Source organism: Eschrichtius robustus, chromosome 1 (assembly GCF_028021215.1).
Source record: "Eschrichtius robustus isolate mEscRob2 chromosome 1, mEscRob2.pri, whole genome shotgun sequence".
Lineage (NCBI taxonomy): Eukaryota > Metazoa > Chordata > Mammalia > Artiodactyla > Eschrichtiidae > Eschrichtius > Eschrichtius robustus.
Genome location: NC_090824.1, coordinates 142,762,696 through 142,790,010, shown reverse-complemented (window position 1 = coordinate 142,790,010; position 27,315 = coordinate 142,762,696). Strand labels below are relative to the sequence as shown.

Here is a 27,315-nt window from a genome sequence, read left to right as displayed (position 1 = left end):
CTGGGTGTTCCAATACTGCTTTAACCACCTCTTGGTGTCTCAGCTAAGAATGCCTGTCTCAGTTCCGCCTGGAAATCCACCACAGGTACTTGCTGCTGCTGCTGCTGAGATCGCCTTGGATACAGGTGACACCTATGACAAGAGCACAATACACATAAATGAAAAGACATTTTCCTATATAGATAACAATGTGAAAGAAAACACAGAGACCCTTACATTTAAGGAGATCCTCATTTAGGGTCAGAGCATGCCATTACCTTATGAAGAAAGTATAAAACAGGAGACTCCACACAGAGTTACTGGGACTGAGGGATACTTACCCTCTTTGGGGATACTAGCAAGGAACTTAAAAAAAAAAAAGAGCTCTTTTTGTTTAAAATGCCCTGTGAAAGTACCGTCAGTATAATATCCACTACTTACTTTCCAATCTGGAAACAATTATTTAACCCCCAAGGAGGGAGGTGGGCATTTGTTAAGGCATTTCCAGTGAGACATTAAGGCTGTCATTCATGCTGACAAGAAGTCACTACCTAAAACAAAGAACTTCCAGGGCCCAGGCTATTTAAGCTCTTAAACTATGTAAACAACCATCTATTAGTCATCAGGGAATTCTGGAAAAAAATGCTCAACATATTCCTACCTATCAGTCATCTGGCTGTGAATCTGATCCTGAGGATAAGAGATGCAGGAGGTTACACAGTTGCTGGCTAATAATACAAGCACGGGAAAAAAAAAAAAAAATCACCAGCCAATTCTGCCCTTGTTGATAAGTATATATATATGAAAATATTCAACAGCAGCTGGATTTGAAAATGGGACTGTGATAAAAGGTTTTCCGCTATTTTCTGTAGTTTTTAAATAACATTTTTAACATTCTGTTATATAATAAAGAATTAGGCTGGACTTTGTCCATGGTTCCTAGGAGGTAACCTCTAATCGTCTGAGTTTAACAAGTGATAGCAGTATCTTTGTTATTCATGGTGGGCCTCTGGGATCACACCAAAGTTAATGTTAACTAGATGACTCAGGATTAAAGCTGGGCTTAGAGAATATCAATACTGCTTACCTGTTCCTATAATCCACTCACAAAGTGGATAAAGGTGGCTGGGGAAATTACCCTATTTTCCTAACTCAAAACTCCCCTCAGATTCTTCCCCTAGTGCAGCATCCTCTAGTATTTTTACATAATATACATAACAGACATCAGGAAAATGAAGTTATTTCTTCTTCAAAAGCAACAAAATATTTCCATAGATATTGACAAACTAATGACACCTAAAGCAGTCTTTTACAAGATTAGGACATGATAATCTGTTATACTGGTCCACATTGATGCTGCACTGGATAAAGGCTCTAATAAAATGTAACAAATATGATAGAACCTTCACCCACTAACAAAGATCCTCCCCCAAGAAATCCCCTCCACCCATACCTCCACCAATCTCTAAACTACATCAAGATATTTCTAGAGAGTCTGGGGAGGAAAAAATGGCACTTTTAAAAACTCTGAAGTTACAAGAGACTGAAGGGGAAAAATGACATTACCATATAAAAGAAAATAAGCAAATGCCTATTATAAAGGACAAACTATATAAAATATTCATTCTTAAATAGTCCTTTTCAAAGTAATTTCCAAAACGAAAATGTAACAAAGAATAATGAACTATGAAGAATAAGTAAAATAAACATGGGAAAATGGAGAAATCTTTCGCCTCACCAATAATTTTAAATGTGCAAATATACTGAAATTTTTCCACATATAAAATGAACAAGTAACAAAAATAAGACACAAAATGTTACCCACTTTTTACAACAATTTCTGTAAAAAGCTTTATATTTGAAGTGAAATAAAATACAAATAAATATTAATAACTACAGCTGACCCTTGAACATGGGTTTGAATTGCGTGGGTCTACTTATATGTTGAGATTTTTTCCAATAAATATATTGGAAAAGTTTTTGGAGATTTGTGACAATTTGAAAAAACTTGCAGACAAACCACAGAGGATAGAAATATCAAAAAAAGAAAAAGTTAGGTATGTCATGAATGCATAAAATATATGTAGATATACATTTAACATAAAAATATGTGTTAATCAACTGTTTATCTTATCAGTAAGGCTTCTGGTCAACAGCAGGCTATTAGCAGTTAAATTTGGGGGGACTCAAAAGATATATGGGGATTTTTGCCTATGTGGGGGGTTGCACCCCAACTCCCTTGTTATTCAAGGGACAACTGTAATATTAATTTTCAGATTGACTGCTCTTACCTTCATTGTAATAACTAAGAAAAGCAAACAACCTAAATATCCATCAGTAAGCTAATGATAAATGTCACTATGTTATTACAGAACCCATACTCTGCAATTTGTAAAATAAGGTAGATTTATATGCACTGACATGGAAAGATCCCCAAGGCACATTGTTACAGAATAAATCTCATGTATGTAAACAAACAAATCACAAAGATGCCTCCCCTCATCCCATGTGTGTACGCATGAATGCATAGGAAAAGGTTTGAAACAATAGAGATCAAAGTACCTGAGGATTGTATCTGGAGAGAGAAGGGGAATGGACTAGTGGTATACTGAAGTAGGCACTCACTTTTTATCTCAAAATTATGTGTTAAGAAGAGATTATATTCATATATTACTAATACTTATAATTTTGAAAAATAACAGCTTTAGGAAAGAAAAATGATGTTACCCACAGATACTGTCAAGATTTGTGGTAATGACAAAATGCACATAACTGTAGACTCAATATATACCATGTCATTAGAAATGTTAATATATTTTTAATTGAAATGTCCCTTCTAGAAACACATATGCATATCCTAAATAAATGAAGGGAAAAAATGTATACAAGTTTTTAACTGGATAAATGTACTAACTAAAAATAAAATTCTGAATATTGCAAAGCAAGCATGAATACATAAATTAACATCTCTTCAAAGCACAGAACATTTTGCAAGCACAGAAAAAGTGACTTAGTAACAATATAAATACAGCAGAAATAATTTTAATATAAATATGTTGAAGGATGTAGGATTTTATGAAGATACCACTCACCCACACATATATGGAAAAAAGGGAAATACGTATTACTAAAATTTTAACAAAAGTTAAGTTAGGATGGCACGGTTAAGGATGATTTAACTGCTTTTCTGCTATATCGATATAACATGCACAAGCTTCTTTCATTAATTAAATTCATTTCAAGCCCCTGATCACAGGATACTTTGTTCCAATTTGAAAATGCCCTAAATTGGTTCTCAACGCTGACTGTACTCACTCCTGGTTGCTCAGTGAGGCTGTTCTTCTCCGTTTGACTTGGACTTCTACCTCTGGTACGTGCTGTTCTGTGGTCCGTCTCAGGTGTAAACGGTCCCTGAAGCAGAAAGAGGATTTGCTTTATACACTTCATCAATTTTTGAAATAACCATTTCTTTAAAGATTATAGGGACTTCCCTGGTGGTCCAGTGGTTAAGAATTTGCCTTCCAATGCAGGGGACGCAGGTTCAATCCCTGGTCGGGGAACTAAGATCCCATGTGCCGCAACTAAGACCCGACGCAGCCAAATAAATAAATAAATAAAGATTATATTCAGAACTGTATTTAGTATGATGGGAGTTTTTAAACTCCATCTAATTAACCTAATTAAATCTAATTAAAACACGGTAGAGTGATGTATGTCAATTATATCTCAATAAAACTGAAAAGAAAAAAAAGTAAAATTGAAATCTTAGAATATCTTTATCCACCAATAGTCAAAAATCTATCCTAAAACCACTTTCTCCCTTTAGCATCCCTCTGACCTCAGAAAATTTGGAAGAAAAACTATCAAAAAATTAAGCAAAATTGTGTATTCCTACATATATTCACACATACAGATATAAAACTATACACTTACAGAGATACATTTATATACAGGCATACTACCCATACCTACATATCCCTGAAAAAATAACAACGTTGATTCTAAAAATGGTTTGAAAAATAGTTTACTATGATAGATCATTTCGTATAGTGGAATAAAGAATAAAATTTAAATTTCAAAATGTCTAAGCAACCTCTTGTGCAAATGCTTCTTAGGATTTGCAAAACAAGAAATTTTAAAACTGTTTAAAAAAAAGAAACATAGCCACTGACATTATAATCTGCAGAACAGCGCACAAAATGTCTGCTCAAGGGATCTGAACATGAAATCTACTTGGGTCATCCAGATTAGAAACTACAGGAACCACTCATGAAATTGAAATTTTAAAATGTCAAATCAGAAAGGAGAGAAAGGCATTTTACACAAGTCATGCAATGTAATTTTTCAAAGGCAGAATTCAAAGGACACATCCCAAAAGATAATTCCCTGAACCTGTGCTTTTAGAACTCATGTTTAGATTATGCAAAGTAACCAAAATAGCCTACCAATGACCCCAAATTGTTTTCTTGCTTCAAAAACTTCAATGTTCTAATCAAGCAGTAGAAAAGACCATTTTTTAAAAAATCACATATCAGATTTTTAAATGGTAAAAGTACTGTAAATACTTTGCTAATTTCCTTGACCTTTGATTAGACAATGTGACAACACCTAAAGTACCTAATGAGAAAGAAATCCATAAATAGGATTTCATCAAAAGTGAACATTTCAGAAAATTAGCATTTAAGGAAATAAAATGTTGTTATATGTACATAATGTTAATTTTTTGCTCCAAAATCACTTTCATTAAAAAAATACTAATCTGGAAATGCACTGAAAAGAAAATGTGATGCGATCACACAGTATTTTTCCTAACGGCCTAATATTCTATCAAATATTTAGGATGCCTTACACCTCTCCCCCCAAAAAAACCTCAATTATAAACGGCCTAATATTCTATCAAATATTTAGGATGCCTTACACCTCTCCCCCCAAAAAAACCTCAATTATAAACGGCCTAATATTCTATCAAATATTTAGGATGCCTTACACCTCTCCCCCCAAAAAAACCTCAATTATAAACGGCCTAATATTCTATCAAATATTTAGGATGCCTTACACCTCTCCCCCCAAAAAAACCTCAATTATAAACTCAATGACTAGGACCTCAAGAATGAGAAATAAAAATAAAAAACACAAATATAATGTGAGGTAATCCCAGTCTGTGATCTTCCAACAAATATAAGACGATCAGTGTCTCCAAAAAAACCCTATAGAATCATCAAAAAGAATTCTGAGCCACCCAGCATTCAGGAATCAGAAAATAAACTTCTCTGCCAAACCTTTATTAGTGAAGGATGCGGCCTTAACCGTCAACAACTCTTGCTCAACGTACCTTGCTTTAGAAAGCAACACACCGTCCTTCAACTAAGTGTCCTTGCTCTAAACTTCAGAAAGCATTCACACTCCCTCCCCATCCTCAAAAAGCCGTCGTACTATGCCAAATATTCACAAGGCAGGAGAGAGACCTTCAAACTTCAGCTCTTTCCACAGGGGCCGCCATATTGAGGTCCTGAGCCCGAGGGCAAGACTACAAAATGGCGGACCAGGAATGATGCACACTCATCTTGCAAAGGGCCAAATGATCAGAAGTTCATATTTGAAGCACTATCTTCCTACAAGCAGAAAAAAATAGGTGCAAATCATAAGTATCGCAAAATACCAGACTCCTGCTATTTTTCAAACTACTCGAAAATAATTCCAGAACAAAGCTTCCCAGGCTTCTGAATTTATATTTTCCTTAATTACATTCTAACTCAGCACACAAACAGGCGTACTGTTTATGATGCACGAGAAAAAAAAGAAAAAAGGCAAGCCCATCAAAATCCTGCAAAGAAAGTCCTTAAAAATATCCCCCCAAAAGTCAAAGTAGTGGAATACATAATACGGGAATAGTTACTTTGTTAATTATCCTTTCCCAGCAAATATTCACAGCAGCTCCAACTTCAAAAATGATGGAACGAAACCATTAATTTAAAAATCCGATTAAGGGCAAGAATTCACTAATCCCACATACACCCACATTCTACTTTTCTCTCTCCAGTCCTCCTTGAGCAAGCACAACTCAGCCCTCAGTTCCTAGGAGCCCTGGAGGAGCTGCGACCCCCTGATTTAAGGAAAGTTATCTATAAAGATGACATCACCAATGGAATATCCAGCGATTAAGAAATACGACAGACACTTAAAAAAGATGCAGTTGTGTAATTATATAATCTGGAAAGTTGAAATCAGAGGTTATAGGAACGGGAGTTGTCTAAAGGGATACTGAAGCCACCTGAATGTGGCGAACAGTTAAGATTGTTCACAATACAACCTAGGGAGAATCTACAAAAATGGAAAAGCACCTGCACCGGTGATGGAGGCTGTCTTAAGTAGCACAGTAAAATCCCGGAATGCCCTCACCTCTCTTGGCCTCCAGGCCCCCGCCTCTCCCTTAAGCGTGACAGAAAACCAGGGGCACACTGCGGCTGCCCTGCCATTCCAGGCAGGCACAGAATGTACAAATTGCCCCCTGTATAAATCTCTGGTCTCCCCACCTTCCCCACGCCACTACGGCACTGCAGGGAAATGGTGGAATGCCAGGCAGAGGCTGAGCAAACCTGTCTCCTTCCTCCCCTCCCCCTCCCCCCACTGCAGCACAGTAGGGAAGAAAACAGGGATTGGGCACACAGGCGAAGGAGGTGGCTGGCCGCCCCACACAGCAAAGGCTGCGCAAACCCCGTCCCCCGCAGCATGCCCCACTGCAGGGGGGAGGTGGTGTCGTCGCTGCTGCGCCTGCGCACCCTGAACCCACACCTTCCCTACTGCGGCATTAGGACGCGGCAGCCGCCCACCCAGGCCCACCTCCTCTACCTAGCGCTTCGCTTTGCAGAGGGTGCGGCTGACACCCCTGCCAGGCAGAAGTGGCACAGCTGCCCCTCCCACACTGCGGCACTGGGGGGGAGGGGCAGCACCCTCCCACCCCTCGCGCCTGCGCAGACCCGTACAGCTGCGGCAGCAGCCATCTTCGCGGAGCTGCACAATGGCAGTGACGTGACACCGACCCCCGCGCACTCCCGGGCTGGCCTTCGAAATTTTCATTCCAAACGCAGGGAAAACCTATGCGAACGACAGACACCCCTACGTGTCACATCCCAGAACGTGGCAGGTCCCCCGCAAGATGCACTAAACAGGCTGTGGACATCACATCCCTCATCTTACACCAAACCCACAAATGGGAGAAATATAAAGGAGTTAAGTATATAAGGACCGGACATTTCTGCAGCCACCCCTTCAGTTGAGGCGCAGGGTAGGAGTTTCGCCACAGTATTCAAATTCTAAGAGCACCACCAGTCACACAAAATTGAACGTTCTCTCTTTTCTTCAAACGAATGGCCTCCTCCAACTGCCCGCCCCCGCCCCTGCCCCTCCACCCCCTCTACCACTGCCCAGAGGGCCACTCTGCGAGACCCGCAGCCCTGTCACGACCCCACCGCCACCTTGCGGCCCCCGTCATCGCTGTCACCCCGCCGTCCCCACACACCGTGGCAACACAGGCCACCCCACCACACTCCCGCCACCCCCTCCAATCACCCCCGCCACAGCCACCGCGGTCACCCTGCCGCCTCCTCCAATCATCCCCGCCACAGCCACCGCGGTCACCCCGCCGCCTCCTCCAATCACCCCCGCCACAGCCATCGCGGTCACCCCGCCGCCCCCTTCATATCAGTGCCATAGGAGGCACCCCAACCACCCCCTCCCACTACTGCCACACACCAGTGCCTCCGCGGACACAGCACCTGCTGCCCCTTGGCCAGTACTGCGGCCCCACTGACCCCACCCCGTGTACCCTCCCCCACCTCACACACCGCGGTGGCCACCGCGATGTACCCTCGCCACCCGCAGTCACGGCCTTGGACCTCAAGGACAAAGGGCCACCCTAGAGAAGGTCTGAGGGGACGCGACAGGATGGTGCAGACGCGCCAAGACCTGACAAGACGCGGACAGAATACCCCCGAGGAGGGTCAGCCCAGCCCCAAGCCTCCAGAAGGTGTCCTATCCGGCCTCCGGACAAAGAACTTGAGGGCCCAGATCCCCAGTAAATACTGAAATACTTCTAGTTCTGGAAGCCTGGGATATCATGCAAACAAAAATGTTTCCCATGCTGCCTCTGAGGGAAGACACCACACAGCTGACCTGGCCCGCTCCATCGCGCCGCTGGCCGCTCCTCAGAACACACCGTTAGGCATCTCCGGCAGCAGCTCCACTCTACGCGGCCTTTGCCGGGGCGGCACCAAGAAATACGCCGGCTCTGCCTGCGCGTGCGCGGCAACCCCCTCACCACCGGGCCTTGGGCACGCATGCGCGTCTGTTTGCCGCAGTAGCGAGGTGCCGCAGCCCTGCTGGTGCCCCAGCGCCCTACCTGACAGGAAAAACTGGGGGATGGTATCTTCCAGACCCCAGGTGATCAAAGCACGGGGGCCTTAGGGGTGGGGGGACTCCAGGAGCCACCACCAGCCTGCAGTTAATGGCTCTTAGAGAGTCGCACTAAATGTTACAGTGGTACTTCCACCCAGGGGAGTGGGAATTATTTATTTTTTGTGAACTTTATAAATTCCGTACCTTTTTCAGATTTCCTTAGATTTTTCCCCAGTGTCCTTTTCCTGTTGAAAGGTAACACAAATATTATGTTCAGTAGTCATGTTTCTTTAAACTCCTCTTGGCTGTGACAGTGTAGCTTTTTTTGGTTTTGTTTTTTAACTTTTACCATGTTTATATTTTTACAGTGATCATTAATTACTTTAAGAATTAAAAATAAGTATTATTAAGATAAAACAAAATTAAACTTCACTCTAAGCTCTAGTGTACTTGACTGTCAGTTTCCTGACTCATCTTCACCCTTTTCTAACCTGCTCTTTCTGACGAGTCTGACTACTCTCCTAATTTCTTGGCTGCTCTATAGTATTAAGAAGCTGCCTTTGGATGCCGGGGAAGGCATGATAGGATCCCTGACCTTACAGACGATCTAGAGACAGCAGCCATTTTGGCTCACTCATTTATTGAAAGCGAATATTTTAAATCAGTTTATAGACCTGGTGAGCATATCCTGCAATTTGGTAGTGAATATACAGAAAAGGAGACTTCCCAGCAAACTATGATATAAGGACTGTGCAGCTAGAACCTGATGTCTCCCAACCATTCCTTTTGTAAAAAAAAAAAAAAAAAAAAAAAAAGTCGAGACATCCCAATTCAAACACTCAAAGATATGAGGTTAAAGAACATAAAATCTGGAATAAAACTATTCTGTATACAACTGAAGCTGGAGTCTGCAAAAACCAATCTGAACTACATTACACCGTATACAAAAATTAACTCAAAATGGATCAAAGACTTAAATGTAAGAGTAAAATGTAAATCTCTTGGAGGAAACAAATGTAAATTTGTGTGACCTCGACTTAAGCAATGCTTTCTTAGATATGACATCAAATGCACAAGCAACCACACAAAAAAAAGATAAATTGGACTTCATCCCAAGTACATTAAAGTTTTTGCTTCAAAGGTCACTATTAAGAAAATGAAAAGACAACCAGCATAATAGTAAAAAAAAATTTGCAAATCATATACTAGCTGATAAAGGAAGACTTACAATTCAACACTAAAAAGACAAAAAAAAAAATTTAATGGACAAAGGATTTGAATTAGATAATTCACCAAAAACTGGCAAACAAATGGCCAATCAGCACATGAAAAGATGCTCAGCATCATCAGTCTTTAGGGAAATGCAAATGAATAGCTCGTTGAGATGCCACTTCACACTCACTAGGAGGGCTATAATCAAAAAGACAATAACACATGTTAAGGAGGATGTGGAGAAATTGGAACCTTCTAACACTGCTCATAGGAATGTAAAGTAGTGTAGTCATACAGGAAAAGAGTTTGGGAGTACCTAAAAATTTAACCATAAAGTTACCCTATGACCCCCCACAGTTCTACTCCTAAGTATATAACCCAAAATAAATGAAAACATACATCTGTGCAAAAACTTGTACATGAATTTTCATAGCAACCCTGCTATAACAGTCAAAAGTGGAAACAACCGAAATGTCTATCAACTGATGAATGGATAAACAAAATATGTGGTATGGCATAACTGTACAATGGAATAGCGTTTGTCCATTAAAAGGAATGAAGTATTATTCACGCTACAAAATGGATGAACCCTGAATATGCTAAGTGAAAGGCCATATTTTTTATGAGCCCATTAAATGAATTGTTCAAAATAGGCAAATCCATAGAGTCAGAAAGCTGATTAGCGATTGTCAGGAAATGGGAGAAGGGCAAATGGAGATTGACTGCTAGTGGTTACAGTGTTTCCTTACAGAATGATGATATGTTCTGGAATTAGATAGTAGGGATGGTTGTAAAACATTGGGAATATATTAAAAAGCACTGAATTGTGCAATTTTTAAGAAGTAGGTTTTCTGGTATGTGCATTATAAATCAAATTTTTTTTTTTAATCCCAATTGAGGGACATTCTACAAAATACCTGACTAGTAATCCCCAAAACTGTCAAGGGCATCAAAAACAAAGGCTGAGAAACTTTCTGAGTCTTGTCACAACCAAGAAGAGCCTTGAGACAGAAGTACTAAATGTAATGTATTATCCTGAATGAGATCCTGGACATTATGGAGAAACTGAGGACATGAATAAAGTATGAAATTCTGTTAATAATAATGTACCAATATTGGTTCATTATTGTAACAAATGTACGATACTAATGTAAGAAAGACATTGATAATAGGAGAATATATGTATGAGGTACAGGGGAACTCTCTGTACTACCTTCAAAATAATTACGTAAATATAAAACTACTCTGAAATTAAAGTTGATTAAGGGAATAAAACTGATCAGAAAATGATATACAAAAATATCTTAACATGACTGCCTATAAAGGAGAAGAAGGCTCACAGACAAGGGTAGAAGGGAGACATCCCACTGAAAAAATCTCTGTAATTCTAATTTAAAAGATTTTTTTCTGTAATTCGAATTTATGAACTGTATGAAATAAAAAGTAAAGGGTACAGAAAAAGTTGTTCAAGGAAACTTGCCTGGCAAAAGACACAATAAACAAAGTTAAAAGAAAAAAGACAAGAGAACTCATTTGCTAGATACTTATATAATGAATTAATTATCGACCCACTACATCAAGAACTTATAGAAATCAATAAGGAAAAGGGAACCTCAAAGAAAAAAGGTTCAAGGATGTCCAGTCATTATGAAGTACTTTAACACTAGTCCAAATAACAACCATATAAGTTATTTCCAATCTCCAACCCTTTTACAGATTAGGAAACAGACCCAGAGCAGTGAAGAACCACACTCAAAAGTCACACAGTTCACAGGTGGTTGAACCCAGATTCAAGCCCAGCACCCTGCTTCCTGTGCCTCTGCTCTTAACCACTACTGTATGCTGTAATGTCTGTCTCGTAGGGGTAATGGCTCTCTTCCTTATAATTTTAATTCCACAAAGGATGTGTACCAATCCACATATATGAACCTCAAGCCCAAGCAGAGAGCTGGGAGAAAAGAGAAAACAGCACGAAAGCCCAAAAACTGCCCCCTTAGGCTCCTTGCTTAAGGCACTGGGTGGCAGTCTTTCACTACATGCACAATTGGTTCACAAGAAAGCTGAACAGGAGAGAGAAATCTTTGCTGCAGGATCCCTCCCCGATCCTGGGAACTGCAGGAGGGAGATTATCCTATTAGCAGCCTTCTTGGAAAATCCCAGGACCAACTCAGGAAGAGGCTGAACAGAGGAAGAAAGTAACTACTCCTCTAGAAAATGGTCAAACAGGACACAAGCAATAAAAAGACACTTCCACCCACAGATTTTGCACACATTCTCACTGTGTCTCCAGGCTTTGGGACAAGAATTCTCTACACTGTCAGATAACTACATCAAATCCCACCTACAGCCTATGCATTTTTTAAACAGTTGGGAGGGAATCAAAAGAAAGACTATTTTGTGACACATGAAAATTATATGAAGTTCAAATTTCAGTATCCAGGAATAAAGTGCATGCAGAACATAGCTGAATAGAAAAACCCAGGCACGGGCTTCCCTGGTGGCACAGTGGTTAACAATCGGCTGGCAATGCAGGAGACACGGGTTCGAGTCCTGGTACGGGAAGATCCCACATGCCGCGGAGCAACTAAGCCCCTGTGCCACAGCTACTGAGCCTGCACTCTAGAGCCCGCGAACCACAACTGCTGAGCCCGTGTGCCACAACTACTGAAGCCCATGCACCTACAGCCCGTGCTCCACAAGTGAAGCCACCACAATGAGAAGTCTGCGCACCGCTACGAAGAGTAGCCCCCGCTCACCGCAACTAGAGAAAGCTTGTGCGCAGCAACAAAGACCCAATGCAGCCAAAAATAAATAAATTTATTAAAAAAAAAGAAAAACCCAGGCTTTCCCTGAGTAGGGATAAATCCAGGTCCCTAACTCCTGTGTGTTTCTCCTTTAGCCTTACACAATTACCAGGCTCACATACAATACTTCACTTCTGACACTTTTGTCACCAAATGTGTGTGGGGTTTTCTCTACAACAAGCAATTATCCATTACGCCAGCTGAGTGTCTTACAATTTAACTCAATTCTAACACTAACCACCTCAGTACAGTGTGATCCCACAGGTCAGATCCCACAGTTCAGTCCCACAAGTCTGCTCCCACCCCACATCAGATTCCAAATGCAAGGAACATGTCCCCAGGTTACCCATAACTTCTGTGGACAGAGAATGTAGACTGCCATATCAGTAAACAAAGGATGTTGCCACCAGGAAGGCATCAGCCACAGCAGCCGCCCCCAACTGTGCACCCTGAGGGGATTCAGGATGGAGAAAAACAGGATGCTGGCCCTAGATGGTTAAGGTGCATATCAAAGGAATGATTTCAATGAGCCCAGACTCTTGCATCTTCCCAAAGAAAAGTGTTAAATTCATTAACTTGAGATAGCTGGTTTTTCTTTAATTAACAGTAATCTTTTAATGTTCCCACTACCTGGTTTGGGGGGAGTTTTTGTTTGTTTTTTGCAAAAATTTCTATATATCCTGGCTCCTCCTTTACCTCTGGGGAACAGTCCTTCAGAACTATCTGAGGGGCTGTCTTCTGGGCTTAAGTCCTCAGAAAATCTGCTGAATAAAACATAATTCTCAACTTATAGGTTGTGCTTTTTTTTTTTTTTTTTCCAGTTGACACTTCTGTTTGGCTTGGCTACAAATTGGAGGTTCCTATAACCTCCTCCCACTTCAGGTTCAATTAATTTGCTAGAGCAACTCACAGAACTTAGGGAAAATTTTACTTACATTTGCTGGTTTATTAGAGGATATGATAAATGATACAACTGAATAGCCTGATGAAGAGATACTTATGGTGAGGTCTGGGAGGGTCCTAAGCATAGGAGGTTTTGTCCCGTGAACCTGGGGTGCATTACCCTCCCAGTACATTGATATGTTCACCAACCTAGAAGCTCTTGGAACTCTGTACTTTGGGGATTTTTATGGTGGCTTCCTCACGTAGGCATGGTCAATTATTAAGGACAGGTGAGGGGTGGGGCTGAAAAATTCCAAGCTTCTAAGCATGGCTTTGTCTTTCTGGTGACCAGGAGCCACCCAGGAGCCCACCCAGGGTCACCTCATTAGAATAGACGATGCTCCAAGTGTTCTTATCATGTAGGAACTTACAAGAGATTTAGGAGCCCTGTGACAAGGATGAGGTCAAAGACCAAATATTAGAAAAAGAGATGCTCCTAGTGTTCTTATTACTTAGGAAATTTAAAAGGTTTTAGGAGCTCTATGCCAGGAACTGGGAACAGAGACTGATATATATTTTTTCTATTATCCCCCAGCTGCTTTGTACATTTGTTTACATATTATCTATGGCTACAGCTGCACAGTTGAGTAGTTACAACTGATGGGGTTAAGGGCATACTACCCCAACATACGGCACCTTGGCATATTGAATATTTTAAGCTCAAGGTGTTTGAGAAAATGGCAGAAGCAGGAAGGTCACTTTGATCTTCTCCCAACCCTCTTCCTCTGAAACAACTCATAAAAGCCTCATGTGAGATGTGCCCTCCCTATACCCTGGGGGGAAGGACCATCCTTATTTCCAAAGACAAAAGGATGCCAAGAAGAATCAGAACAAACAGGTTTTAATAAATTTCCCCCAGTTTTCTACACTAACCTCATCCTCTCCGACCTATCATATTTCTACACAACTGCCTATTCCTCATCAAACCTAGCATAAAAATACTCAAGGTCTGTTTCTAGGGTATTAATTTCCTTAGAAATGAAGGCTCCCATGTCACATAAAACTCACATTAAATAAATTTGCATGGGGAATTCCCTGGCAGTCCAGTGGTTAGGACTCCACGCTTTCACTGCCGAGGATCCGGGGTTCCATCCCGGGTCAGGGCACTAGGATCCTGCAAGCCCCGCGGTGCTGCCAAAAAAAAATTTTTAAGTCATAAATAAATTTGCATGCCTTTGTCAGTTTAATTTTCAGATCCAGCCAGGGGGAAGATTGAGGAAAGCTTTTTCCTCCCCTACACAGCAGAAACTATTTGGTTCACAAAGCCAAAAATATTTACTATCTGACTGTGAGGGTAATTTTATGTGTCAAATTGACTAGGACACAGTACTCAGATATTTGGTCAAACACTACCTGTATACATACACTACCTGCATGTTGCTGTGAAAATATTCTTCAGATGGGATTAACATTTAAATCAGTAGACTTAGAGTAAAGCTGATTATTCTCCATAATGTAGGTGTCTCATTAAATCAGCTGAAGGTCTTAAGCAAAAGCAGACTGAGGTACCCTAAGAAAGATAGAATTCTGCCAGCAGATGGCCTTTGGACTCAAGCTGTAACATCAACCCTTCCCTGGGTCTCCAACCTGCTAGCTTACCCTGCAGATTTTGGATTTGCCAGCCTCCACAATCACATGAGTCAATTTCTTAAAATAAATCTCTGTCTCTCCAATAAATTGGCCCTTTAGAGAAAAAGTTTGCTGATCTCTATGTTCGTCACCTGACTTACATCACAAAAGTTGTCAGGGATTCCTAGTCAGAATAGTGTAATTAACAATCTTCCTTTCAGGGATTTCCCTGGTGGTCCAGTGGTTAACACTCCATGCTCCCAATGCAGGGGGTCCGGGTTCATCCCTGATCAGGGAGCTAGATCCCGCATGCCGCAACAAATATCCCGCATGCTGCAACTAAGACCCAGAGCAGCCAAATAAATAAATAAATATTTTTAAAAATCCTCGTTTCACAATATATGTAAATGAAACCATCATGCTATAACATCTTAAACTTATAAAGAGAGGTATGGCAATTATTTCTGAATAAAACTTGAAAAAATCTTCCCCACTGTATTTATTCCTATATGCTGTACTAGGAATGCTGATTTTGAAATATAAAGCCTAAAAAATATTTTTAAAGAAGAATGCAAACCATATAGACCAATGGAATAGACAGCCAAGAAATAAACCTTTGCATATAGGTCAAATTATTTCAACAAGGGTGCAAAGACCATTCAATAGGAAAAGGACAGTCTTTTCAACACATGGTGCAGGGAAAATTGGAAATCCACATGCAAAAACAAAAAAAATGAAGTTGGGCCCTTACCTTACATCATACACAAAAATTAACTCATAATGGATCAAAGACCTAAACTTAGGAGCTAAAACTATAAATCTCTTAGAAAGCATTGGGAAATGCTTTGTAATATTAAATTTGACAACAATTTCTTGAATATGACACCAAAAGCATAGGAAACAAAAGAAAAATAGATTAACTTGAGTAATCAAAATTAAAAACTTCTGTGTACCAAATCAACAGAGTGAAAAAAGCAACCCACAGAATAGAAGAAAATATTTGCAATCTTATAAACTGATATCCAAAATATATAAAGAACTCCTACAACTCAATAAAGCAACGTGATTAAGAAATGGGGAAAGAACTTGAACAGACATTTCTCCAAAGAAGATATACCAATCAGTAAAAATCGGTATACAACAAGATACCACTTTACACCCATTAGGATAACTATTATATTAAAAACAAACAAAAAAATAAAAATAACAAGTGTTGGCAAGGATGCAGAGAAACTGGAACTCTTGTGCCTTGCTCTTGGGAAGGTAAAATGGTGCATCTGCTATGGATTCATCTCTATGTTATTCTGGGGAATAAAACAAAACAAAACAGAAATACCATATGTGGTACGTACATGTGGTATGTACATACAAGGGAATATTATTCAACCTTGGAAAGGAAGAAAATTCTGACACATAGCTACAACATGGATGAAATGTCAGGCCATTATGTGAGTGAAATATGCCAGACAGCAAAGAACAAATATTTTATGATTCTACTTATACGAGATACCTAGAGTAGTCAGATTCATAGAGACAGAAAGTAGAATGGTCATTGCTAGGGGCTGGGAATAGGGAGTAATGGGGAATTGTGTTTAGTGGGTACCATTTCAGTTTTGCAAGAGTTCGGGAGATGTATGGTTGATGATTGCAGAACAATGTGACACACAATGCCACTGAGCTGTACATTTAAATGGTAAATTCTATGTAACATAAATTTTACCACAATAAAGAAAAAATAGTGCAGAGCATTATGATGAGTAAGCAAATTATTAGATTCATGAAAAGCAAGTCCAGATGCAAATTTTTTAAAAACACAAAAAAAGTCAGTATTATACCTTTCCAGGGAAATTGTTTTGGTTCTATCAATTGTTTTATAAGTTATTGGTAAAATATATTTAATTAATTTTTGTATCAACAATAAATTCTGTTGATAATTTAAAATAAGTAAAATATTTCTTTGGTCCCCACTACCCTGGCCCCAACCATCATTAGTCCATTGGTCCAAACATGCACTATGATCAAAATCTGTCTCCCCTCCACTGAGACTCTGGTTCCCAACACCTTCACATTTCAGCACCACCCTTCTTACCAGATATCAGGAATCTGGGTTCCCTGAAAGTTTATAAGGCACCAAACTTGGCCTCCCAGATCTTGATGCCAAAGGGCATGTTAAGCTGTCCCTGATTCTTAAAGACAAGTTTTACACAAAATCATGGAATATAAGTAAGTGTATATTTCAGCAAGAGGTTCATTAATTACACAATTCAGAGGCCACTCATGGGAATCTTCAGTGGGAAGGAGCAGGAAGAGTGCAAAAAGGAGAAAGAATATAAGCCACACAATTTATAATACTTCTCTGCCTTAGTCCCAAATAGTGAACACCCATAGTTCACTTTTCTCAAAAGCAGGAAGAGCTTTCTAATACCTAACCTTATTGGGGGGCAACTTTTCAGATACCATTGCACAGAAAGCTCTCCTGTTTAGAACCTCCCTTGATTGTGTTTACTCCAAATAGGCCACACATGCTAGAAATGACATGCTTAGAGCAAAGCGATCTCCAATCCAGATGACTTGGCATGGGTCATTCTCCTTGGGATCCTTCAATGTCTCCTCTCCCTTCCTTACTCTCTTCCAAAAATGCTTTCCACTTCACAAACAAGACAAGAAATGTTACCAAGGCTGTTGCCCAAGAATCATACCCCTGCCACTCTCTCAAATGGAAACCAATTACACTTATCTAAGTTTCAGGAGGAAGCTGCATAGAGAAAAAAGACAAGAACTGGTTGGAACCAACTAGGCCCAAGATGGCAGAAGATTCAACCTCCAGTAGACCTTGAGCCTCATTATACACTCAGAGTAACACATTAGCTAAATGACACTCCCACCAGCGCCAGAACAGTTGATGATTGCCATGACAACAACCAGAAAATTCCACACAAGGACTAAAAAGGAGCGTTGCATCAGTTTTGGGTCCAAACCACACACCTGTCTCAGATAACTCATGAATATCCCTCTCACTCTTTCCAAAACCCTCCCTTTTATTTCAACTCTCCTATATATTTGGTGTCTCTGCCTGAACTGGGTTGAGAAGTTGATTTGTGAACTAGGTTCCTGCTTCTCCATTCTTTGGCCACTGCTGTTCCAGTCTCAGCCTCAGTTTCATTATTGACTGCATGAATCCGATCAGAAAAAGAACCTCCCTGGCTGAGACAAGGGGTCTCAGCCAGGCTAGGACCCCAGCATGGGTTCAGTCGACAAATCTGGTAATAGAAACACTCCCCATTCCTCCATGGTCCTATCACATCCGAATTTCAGCTCAGACTCTTGCCTCTGGCCTCTAACCTCTTTCCATCCTTGTCTCAGTTTGGACAGCATGACCTTCAGGAAGTCTCTCAGGAGGTTTTCGGAGGCAGAGATGCCATAACATAAAGCACATTCCATATGCCAGTATTTCTATCTAGATTTCAGATAAACCCACCTATTAAGTAAAATTTAACTTCCACCAAAATGGAAGTCTAAAAGGAAAGGGGTCTTGTCTTCTTAACTTGTGATCCCCTACAACATATACATGAATAACTGATAGCCTGCCTTGACATGGGCATTCAAAAATAGTTTAATTCTGTAAATTACAGGTTAGTAATCCTTTTCTGTAAAGAGCCGTAAATATTTTAAGCCTTAAGAGATATAGGTCTCTGTAGCAACTACTCAACTTTGCTGCTGTAGTGTGAAAGCAGCCATAGACAATGTGTAAACAAATTTGCATGACTGTATTCCAATAAAACTTTACTATGGACACTGAAATTTGAAGAAATAGTACTCTGATTTTTCTCAACTACTTAAAAATATAAAAACCAATTTTATTTCACAAGCCTTATACATACAAGGCAGAGGTCTGGATTTGGCTACAGGTTGTACTTTGTTGACCCTCAGTATAAATGAATACAGTTTGAATCAGTCCCAAATGTATCTCTATGATCCCATTCTTTCTGTTTCTCCAATTATCCTGTAGACTTAGCCATATCTCACTAGAGAACAACACTGATAAAAATCTTTCAATGCATGCCATGTTCCCTCTACTCTATGGGGCCTGTATACATGTTAAATCCCAAACTTTTGCTCTCCCTTCTCTCTCCATATGTTTTTGAGGCAGGTCTTTTGCTTTTTGGCAATGCCTCTGATGTGTTCAGTTTCCTTGTCTGTGAACTTCCATCAAATCCCTCTATTTCCATACCCCGGGCTTACCCATGAGCCCCAACCCAATTATTGCCTTTCCTAAGAATCTCTTCCTGATCACCCTCCACTAGGCTCCTAAGCACCAGGCACTTAGCTCATTTTCCTCTCGTAGACAGCAGGTTGTCTGATTGTTTGCCCTCTCTCTTTTCCAAACTAGCTTCCCACAAGAGTCATAGCTGTTTTGCCAACAATTCCACAAATGGGCTGACAAAAAGTAAACGTTCAATCAACATTACGGAATCAATGACTCTCACTGCTGGGAGGCACAGTATAATTAACAAAGAAGAAGACTGAAATAAGCTAGAAACCATTTAGTGTATCTGGCATCATTGCTAGTATAGACAGGGGCTTAGGAGAGGAGGGCCAACAGGCAAAACTAAAAAACAGAAGCACTGGCTCTGTGGTGGTAAGTGATGGGCTGAGGAGAGTGCCATAATGGTTGCAACTTGCCACTGGGGCTGCCTGGCAGTTCACAGGATATGGAGCCCCAGCCCTGAAAGAGAGACCCCTTACTGCTGGTAAGATAGGAAGGGGGCAGGGCACTACCTTTAAAAGAATGACAACAACTGAGGACATGACATAAACTGGTTAGAAACAACTAGGTCAAAGATGGTGGATGATTGACTTCCACTAGACCTTGAGTCTCAGTGTATGCTCATTGTAATATATCAGCTAAATGACACAACCACAGGCACCATGACAGTTCTGAGGCCAATGACTATAAAAGGCCAAAAAGCAGGTGTAGCCCAATTCCTAGAAATCCCCACCCCTTCCCCAAAATAGTTGGAATAACCCTCCCATTCATTAGCCTATGAAATTACCCACCCCTGCGAAAACTGACAACCCTGTATCCTAGTGCCTCTCCCCTTCTGAGATGGCCCACACTCTATGGAGTGTGTATCTCCCTAAATAAACCTTCTTTCACCTTACTATGGCTCGCTCTTGAATTCTTTCCTGTATGAAGCCAAGAACCCACACTCGGTGGCTATCCCAGGGACTTGGATGTGACCTGCGATGTTACCATTCTCTCTGGCCCCACTTTCTTTCCTGCAACACTCGGGAATTGGATACCTGTGATACTGCAATTTAGAATAAGAAATATATATTTGGTCCCTCTTTCTGGCACAGAGCTCCTAAAACCCTTGGAATTTCTGGTGCTGAGATTGAAAAAGGTATCTTTTGTTATGTTAATAAGGTGACTTTGGAAGGTAGGGAAGGGTGAGGGCTGGCTTGGTTGCCAAGATAACCAACTGATAAGAGAGTTGAAACTTTCTGTCCCATCCCCAGACCTCTGAGGAGGGGAGAAGGGCTGAAATTAAAATCAATCTCCAGTGGTCAATGATTTAATCAATCATGCCTATATAATGAAGACTCCATAAAAAAAACAAAAGGATGGGGTTTCTAAAACTTCCAGGTTTGTGAACTAGAACACTTCCATATGCCACAGTGCTGGACCCAAACTCCATGGGGACAGAAGTTCCTTTGTTCAGGACCTTACTCTAGGTATCTGTTCCTATCGCTGCTGATTCCTAACTTTCAATATCCTTTGTAATAAACTGATAATCTAGTGAGTAAATTGGTTTTCTAAGTCCTGTGAGCCATTCTAGCAAATTAATTGAACCCAAGGAGGGGATCGTAGGAACCTCTGATTTTTAGCCAGTTGATCAGAGACACAGGTGACAACCTAAACTTGTGATTGATATCTGAAGCAGAAGGGGGCAGTTTCGTGGGACTGAGTGCTTAACCTGTGGAATCTGATGCTATCACTGGATAGATAATGTCAGAATTGAGTTGAATTGCAGGACACCTAGGAGTGTCAGAGAATTGCTTGGTGGTGTGGGGGAAAACTTCCCACATGCTGGAATTGGGAATTGCAGAAACATTAATACCCAAAGTCCAGCCAGGCCTCAAGTGCCACTCTTATCTAGCTCCTGCACCAATGACAGCTCCAGAAACCCACCTGTTAGGAGGGAAAGACAAAGTGGTAGGGAACTGAGGAAACTGATTTACTTGAGGGCTTCCCTTCAAGTACTCCTTTATTCTCTAGCACATCCTCTGAATAGAGTGATAAGGAAACTCATGCACAGATAGTATAAGGCAGGGGTTCCCAACCCCCGGGCTGTGGACTGGTACCGGTCCACGGTGTGTTAGGAACTAGGCCGCACAGCAGGACGAGAGTGGCGGGTGAGCCAGCGAAGCTTCATCTGCTGCTCCCCATCTCTCACATTACCGCCTGAACCATCCTGAACCATCCTCCCCACCACCCCGGTCTGTGGAAAAACTGTCTTCCACGAAACCAGTCCCTGGTGCCAAAATGTTAGGGACCACTGGTTTAAGGGATTGCCTAAGGTCCCAAAACTTTTTAAAATTATCAGAAGGCTATGAAAATCATAAGCGCGAGTCACTGAATCAGCAAGATACAGACTGTACTACAGATGTGGAAGACACTAGAGATGCTGAAGAAGAACTTACCAAAGAAGGTGAAGAAATATGAAATGATATGGAAGAATGTCAGAATATATCATTGCTTGCTGGAACTGAGACATTCACTGATTCAAATGCTCAGTTATCATTAATTATGTCAGTGAAATGTTTGACCACCACTGGAATTAGTCAATGGCAAAAAGAAACTCCTAAATTAATCCCACTGAATGAAGATGTTCTAGTAACATTAGGAAAAGAAGAGTTCCAAAACTTAAGACATGATCTAGAAATGGTACTGTCTAGAATAGTAATGTCAAAGAATGAAAAGATAAAGAAAAAATAGTGGCTGGATGAACAGCAACAGATACTGGAATCTCTTAATATAGTAAACAATGAAACATCACATAGTGACATTTTTTTCTGAATTGAGAACCTTTAATAAGCTGAAAACAAAAATGCTTAATATAAAAGAATTAAGGGTGTGGAGAAAAGGGAACCCTCTTGCACTGTTGGTGGGAATGTAAGTTGATACAGCCACTATGGAGAACAGTATGGAGGTTCCTTAAAAAACTAAAAATAGAACTATCATATGACCCAGCAATTCCACTACTGGACATATACCCTGAGAAAACCATAATTCAAAATGAGTCATGTACCACAATGTTCATTGCAGCACTATTTACAATAGCCAGGACATGGAAGCAACCTAAGTGTCCATCGACAGATGAATGGATAAAGAAGATGTGGCACATATATACAATGGAATATTACTCAGCCATAAAAAGAAACGAAACTGAGTTATTTGTAGTGAGGTGAATGGACCTAGAGTCTGTCATACAGAATGAAGTAAGTCAGAAAGAGAAAAAAGATACCGTATGCTAACACATATATATAGAATCTTAAAAAAAAAAAAAAAGGTTCTAATGAACCTAGGGGCAGGACAGGAATAAAGATGCAGAAGTAGAGAATGGACTTGAGGACATAGGGAGGAGGAAGGGTAAGCTGGGATGAAGTGAGAGAGTAGCACTGACATATATACACTACCAAATGTAAAATAGATAGCTAGTGGGAAGCAGCCGCATAGCACAGGGAGATCAGCTCTGTGCTTTGTGACCACCTAGAGGGGTGGGATAGGGAGGGTGGGAGGGAGACACAAGAGGGAGGGGATATGGGGATATATGTATACATATAGCTGATTCACTTTATTATACAGCAGAAACTAACACAACATTGTAAAGCAATTATACTCCAATAAAGATGTTTTTTAAAAAACAAGGATTTAAGGAGAAATTCTTGATTACCTTGGGTGAGTTTTGAGAAGACCATTTCCCTGTAACTGATAGAAAATTGAAACAGAAAAACATTGTCTATTCTTGCCTCCTTTGTTGTAGATTAATTGACCATAAGCGCCTGGGTTTAGTTCTGTGCTCTTTATTCTGTTCCATTGACCTATGTGTCTGTTTTTATGCCAGTATCATATCATTTTGATTACCGTAGCTTTGTGTATAGCCTGAAGTCAGGGAGCCTGATTCTTCCAAAACTGTCCTTTCTCAAGATTGTTTTGGCTATTTGGGGTCTTTTGTGTTTCCATATAAATTTTAAAATTATTTGTTCTAGTTCTGTGAAAAATACCCATGGTATTTTTTTAAAAATATTTATTAATTTATTTATTTGGCTGTGCCAGGCCTTAGTTGCAGCAGGAAGAATCTTTGTTGTGGCATGCTGGATTCTTAGTTGTGGCATGCGGGATCTAGTTCCCTGACCAGGGATCGAACCTGGGCCCCCTGCATTGAAAGCATGGAGTCTTAACTGCTGGATCACCAGGGAAGTCCCACCCATGGTATTTTGATAGGGATTTCATTGAATCTGTAGATTTCCTTGGGTAATATGGTTATTTTAACAATATTGATTCTTCCAGTCCAATCACACAGTATAACTTTCCATCTGTTTATGTTGTCTTCAATTTCTTTCATCAGTGTCTTATAGTTTTCCAAGTACAGGTATTTTGATCCCTTAGGTAGGCTTATTTTTATGTATTTTATTCTTTTTGATGTGATGGTAAATGGGATTGCTTCCTTAATTTCTCCTTCTGATTAAAAAATGGGCAGAAGACCTGAATAGACATTTTTCCAAAGAGGACATACAGATGGCCAACAGGCACATGAAAAGATGCTCAACATGGCTAATCATTAGGGAAATGCAAGTCAAAAGTACAATGAGGTATCACCTCATATCTGTCAGAATGGCTATCATCAAAAATAGCACAAATAAGGGAGTTCCTGGTGGCCTAGTGGTTAGGATTTGGCGCTTTCACTGCAGAGGCCTGGGTTCAATCCCTTGTTGGGGAACCATCCTGCATGCCGTGTGGTGCAGCCAAAATACAAAAAAAGAAAAAAAAAAAACAACCCACAAATAACAAATGTTAGCCAGAACTTGAAAAAGAAAACCCTCATACAATGCCAGTATGAATGTAAATTGGTACAGCCACTGTGAAAAACAGTTTGGAGGTTTCTCAAAAAAACTAAAAATAGTACTAACATATGTCCCAGTAATTCCACTCCGGGGTATATATCCATAAAAAATAAAAACACTAGTTAAAAAAGATACATGCACCACAGTATTCATAGCAGCATTACTTAAAAGAGTCAAGATATAGAAGCAACCTAAGTGTCCATCAACAAATGAATGGATAAAGAGGCTGAGTAATATTTCATTGTATGTGTATATAGAACATATATTTTGTTCCATATATACATGGACAAGAACAAAATTTTGCCATTTGCAGCAACATGGATAGACTTGGAGGGTATTATGCTAAGTGAAATAAGTCAGAGAAAGACAAATACTGTATGATATCACTTATATGTGGAACCTAAAAATACAGTAAGTTAGTGAATATAACAACAACAAAAAAAGCAGCAGACTCACAGATATAGAGAACAAACTAGTGGTTACCAGTGGGGAGAATGAAGGGCGGAGGGGCAATATAGGGGTATCGGATTAAGAGGCACAAACTGTTATATATAAAATAAGCTACAAGGATATATTGCGCAACACAGGGAATATAGCCAATATTTTATAACCATAAATAAGGCATAACATTTAAAAATTGTGAATCACTATATTGTACACCTGTAACATACAGTATTATACAGCAAATATACTTCAATAAAAAATTTTGAAAATAAATTAATTAAAAAGAACTACTTTAAAAATGATAACAAAAATATGGAGAAAAAAAGAAAATCATTAAAAAATCAACTGCATAACTGATAGCATTACATGAAATGTTAGAGATTCATATAAATAGATTATTTGGTATCCCACATGATCCATATGTCAAAATTAGTGATTACTTTTGGCCACCTTATAATGAACTGCTATTACTTAAAGGAATTGCCTTGAGACATCTAGAAGATTCAATCCAAATAAGATTAGAATTCTTCTATGAGTAAAAAGATGGTCTTTTTCTTTAAGTGCACAGTACTTAAAGAATCCTTTTTGTTATTCAAAGATAACAGAAATACTGAAGACTACTTGAATGAAGAACATAAAATCAAAGCACTTAGTCCATCTTTCTTTTATTCTTAAAATGGCATATGCTGCAATCTTATTCATTTTAATATAGTCCTCTTTCATTCAAGTCAGTGCTTTAGTGTTTTAAACTGTACGAACAAGAATGCAAGTAAAGGGCTTCCCTGGTGGCGCAGTGTTTGAGAATCTGCCTGCCAATGCAGGGGACACGGGTGCGAGCCCTGGTCTGGGAGGATCCCACATGCCGCGGAGCAACTGTCCCCGTGAGCCACAACTACTGAGCCTGCGCATCTGGAGCCTGTGCTCCGCAACAAGAGAGGCCGCGATAATGAGAGGCCCGTGCACCGCGATGAAGAGTGGCCCTCACTTGCCGCAACTAGAGGAAGCCCTCGCACAGAAACGAAGACCCAACACAGCCAAAAATAAATAAATAAATAAATAAATAATAAAAATAAAGGAATTCCTTTAAAAAAAAAAAGTAAAATAAATATCCTTTTTTTAAAAAAAAAGAATGCAAGTAAAAAATATTCTAGACCTAATCATTACAAAACATTTAATGAACCTTACTTCATGCAGTACTCTTTAAAAATTCTTCGTTAATTTATATTGATAATGAAATATTTTCCATTTAAATTTTATGACAGTTTCTTTTACGTATTTTGACTTCCATTTGATGTTTAACTCATTCATTTAGGAATTATAATGGGCAGACCATTTTATTTGAAGATGGTTCTAAAATTAAAGTAGTATCTGATACAGAAGATAGCAAAATTTTAAAATATTTATCAAATCTGTTTCATGTATACTGCCTTCGTTTTAGATTTGTTTAAAAAAAGGAATATAAAATACTAATGGATAGAGTTAGCATGAAAACTAATGGATAAACTTATAAACTTTCATAAAATGAAAACTATTTTAATGTGTATTATATACCAAATGATATTATATATTAAACTACTCTTGATTCTGTTATTACCAACAAAATTGTTTTCATAAAATTGTATTAATCCTTTTCTGGACTTTTCTGTAATCCTTTTCTGTGATTTTTCTGTAAATAAAACACTCTAATTTAAAAACAAAAACAGGGAATTCCCTGGCAGTCCAGTGGTTAGGACTCAGTGCTTTCACTGCAGGGGCCCGGGTTCAATCCCCAGTCGGGGAACTAAGATCACACAAGCCACGTGGCACAGCCAATAGATAGACAGACAGATTAATTAATTAATTAATTTAAAAACTAAGCAACAAAGTGGAAGCAAAACTAATTGTGAAGTTACTGGTAATCAAAGACTATGCAATTGTAATTAAAATAACAAAATAAATTTTAAAAAATTAGCTTGTAGCAATGTACTTTCAATTACAAAACAGCTTTTAAAATTGTTAAAACTCAGTTCCAATAATGTATAGATATAACAGGATATAGATTCATAGATTTATGAAGATAGTAATCTATCTTCCAAGAATTTAAACTAAGGACATGGGCACAATAAAAGAAAAATATTTATGCATAAAATATCCTTCCCTCTCTTTCATAAAGCAATATAATTGTCCATTCCACCAAGGAAACTTTAAAAACCAATAAGTCACCTATTCAACATTTACTCAGAACCCCAAAGTTCAATCTTAAAGAAGTAGGTTTTTCATTCTCTTCTGTAGGCAAACTTGAAATGTGTTTACTTAACTTTACTTGAAAAATATGATTTTTCTCCTGTTGCAGAGTCTGATACTGACAGAAAAATCACTGCTTGAACCCAGACCTCGTGTTCACTATCCAACAGAAAAAGAAATGTTGGGCATAGCTTGGAAGAAAATGTCAATATGACTTTCATAGGAAACTGTGTGGCAGCCCCAAGGAAGGTTGGCTGGGACTCAGCCCAGGGTCTGAGGCTTCTTCTGCCATGCAAGGCTCAGGCAAATAGGCTGCCACTGTCGCGAGGGTGGTACAGGGTCCCTGCAGCTGCCCCTGAGCCAAGGTCACTCGAGGCCCTGGGTGCCTACAATTATTCCTCTTCCTCTTGGATCAAGCCCTTCTCACTTTCCAGAAGCCTGTTTTCATTTTCTGTGACATTTTCAAAAGTTTGATATTAAATCTTTGTTGGCTGTATTGTGCTCCTCCAGCCTGACAAGCAATGGTAGGGAAGGGGAATGGAGAAGAGGAAAGGAAGGGGAGAAAGAGGAGGAGAGAAGACAACACTGGGAGAGAGGGTTGTCAATGTGGAAGGAGGTG

General features: G+C 39.7%; 1 protein-coding gene and 1 pseudogene across 1 annotated transcript; one reads left to right on the top strand and one right to left on the bottom strand.

Moving 5' to 3' along the window:
• On the bottom strand, nucleotides 1-8,247 carry SNURF (SNRPN upstream open reading frame). The gene is made up of 3 exons (XM_068556581.1): nucleotides 8,152-8,247; nucleotides 3,295-3,390; nucleotides 1-132 (listed from the first exon to the last, which is right to left on the bottom strand). Exons 1-3 carry the CDS (start codon nucleotides 8,163-8,165, stop codon nucleotides 21-23), a joined length of 222 nt encoding a protein of 73 aa, XP_068412682.1. The 5' UTR covers nucleotides 8,166-8,247; the 3' UTR covers nucleotides 1-20.
• A 13,200-nt stretch (nucleotides 8,248-21,447) lies between these two features.
• Nucleotides 21,448-25,012, top strand: LOC137763845 (centromere protein K-like; annotated as a pseudogene).
• The last annotated feature ends 2,303 nt before the right edge of the window (nucleotides 25,013-27,315 follow it).

What these genes read in the sequence shown, in the direction of transcription:
- SNURF (XM_068556581.1), bottom strand. An exon ending in GCCTCACTGAGCAACCAGGA is followed by an intron (nt 133 to 3,294) that starts GTGAGTACAGTC and finishes CTCTTGTCATAG; the next exon opens with GTGTCACCTGTATCCAAGGC.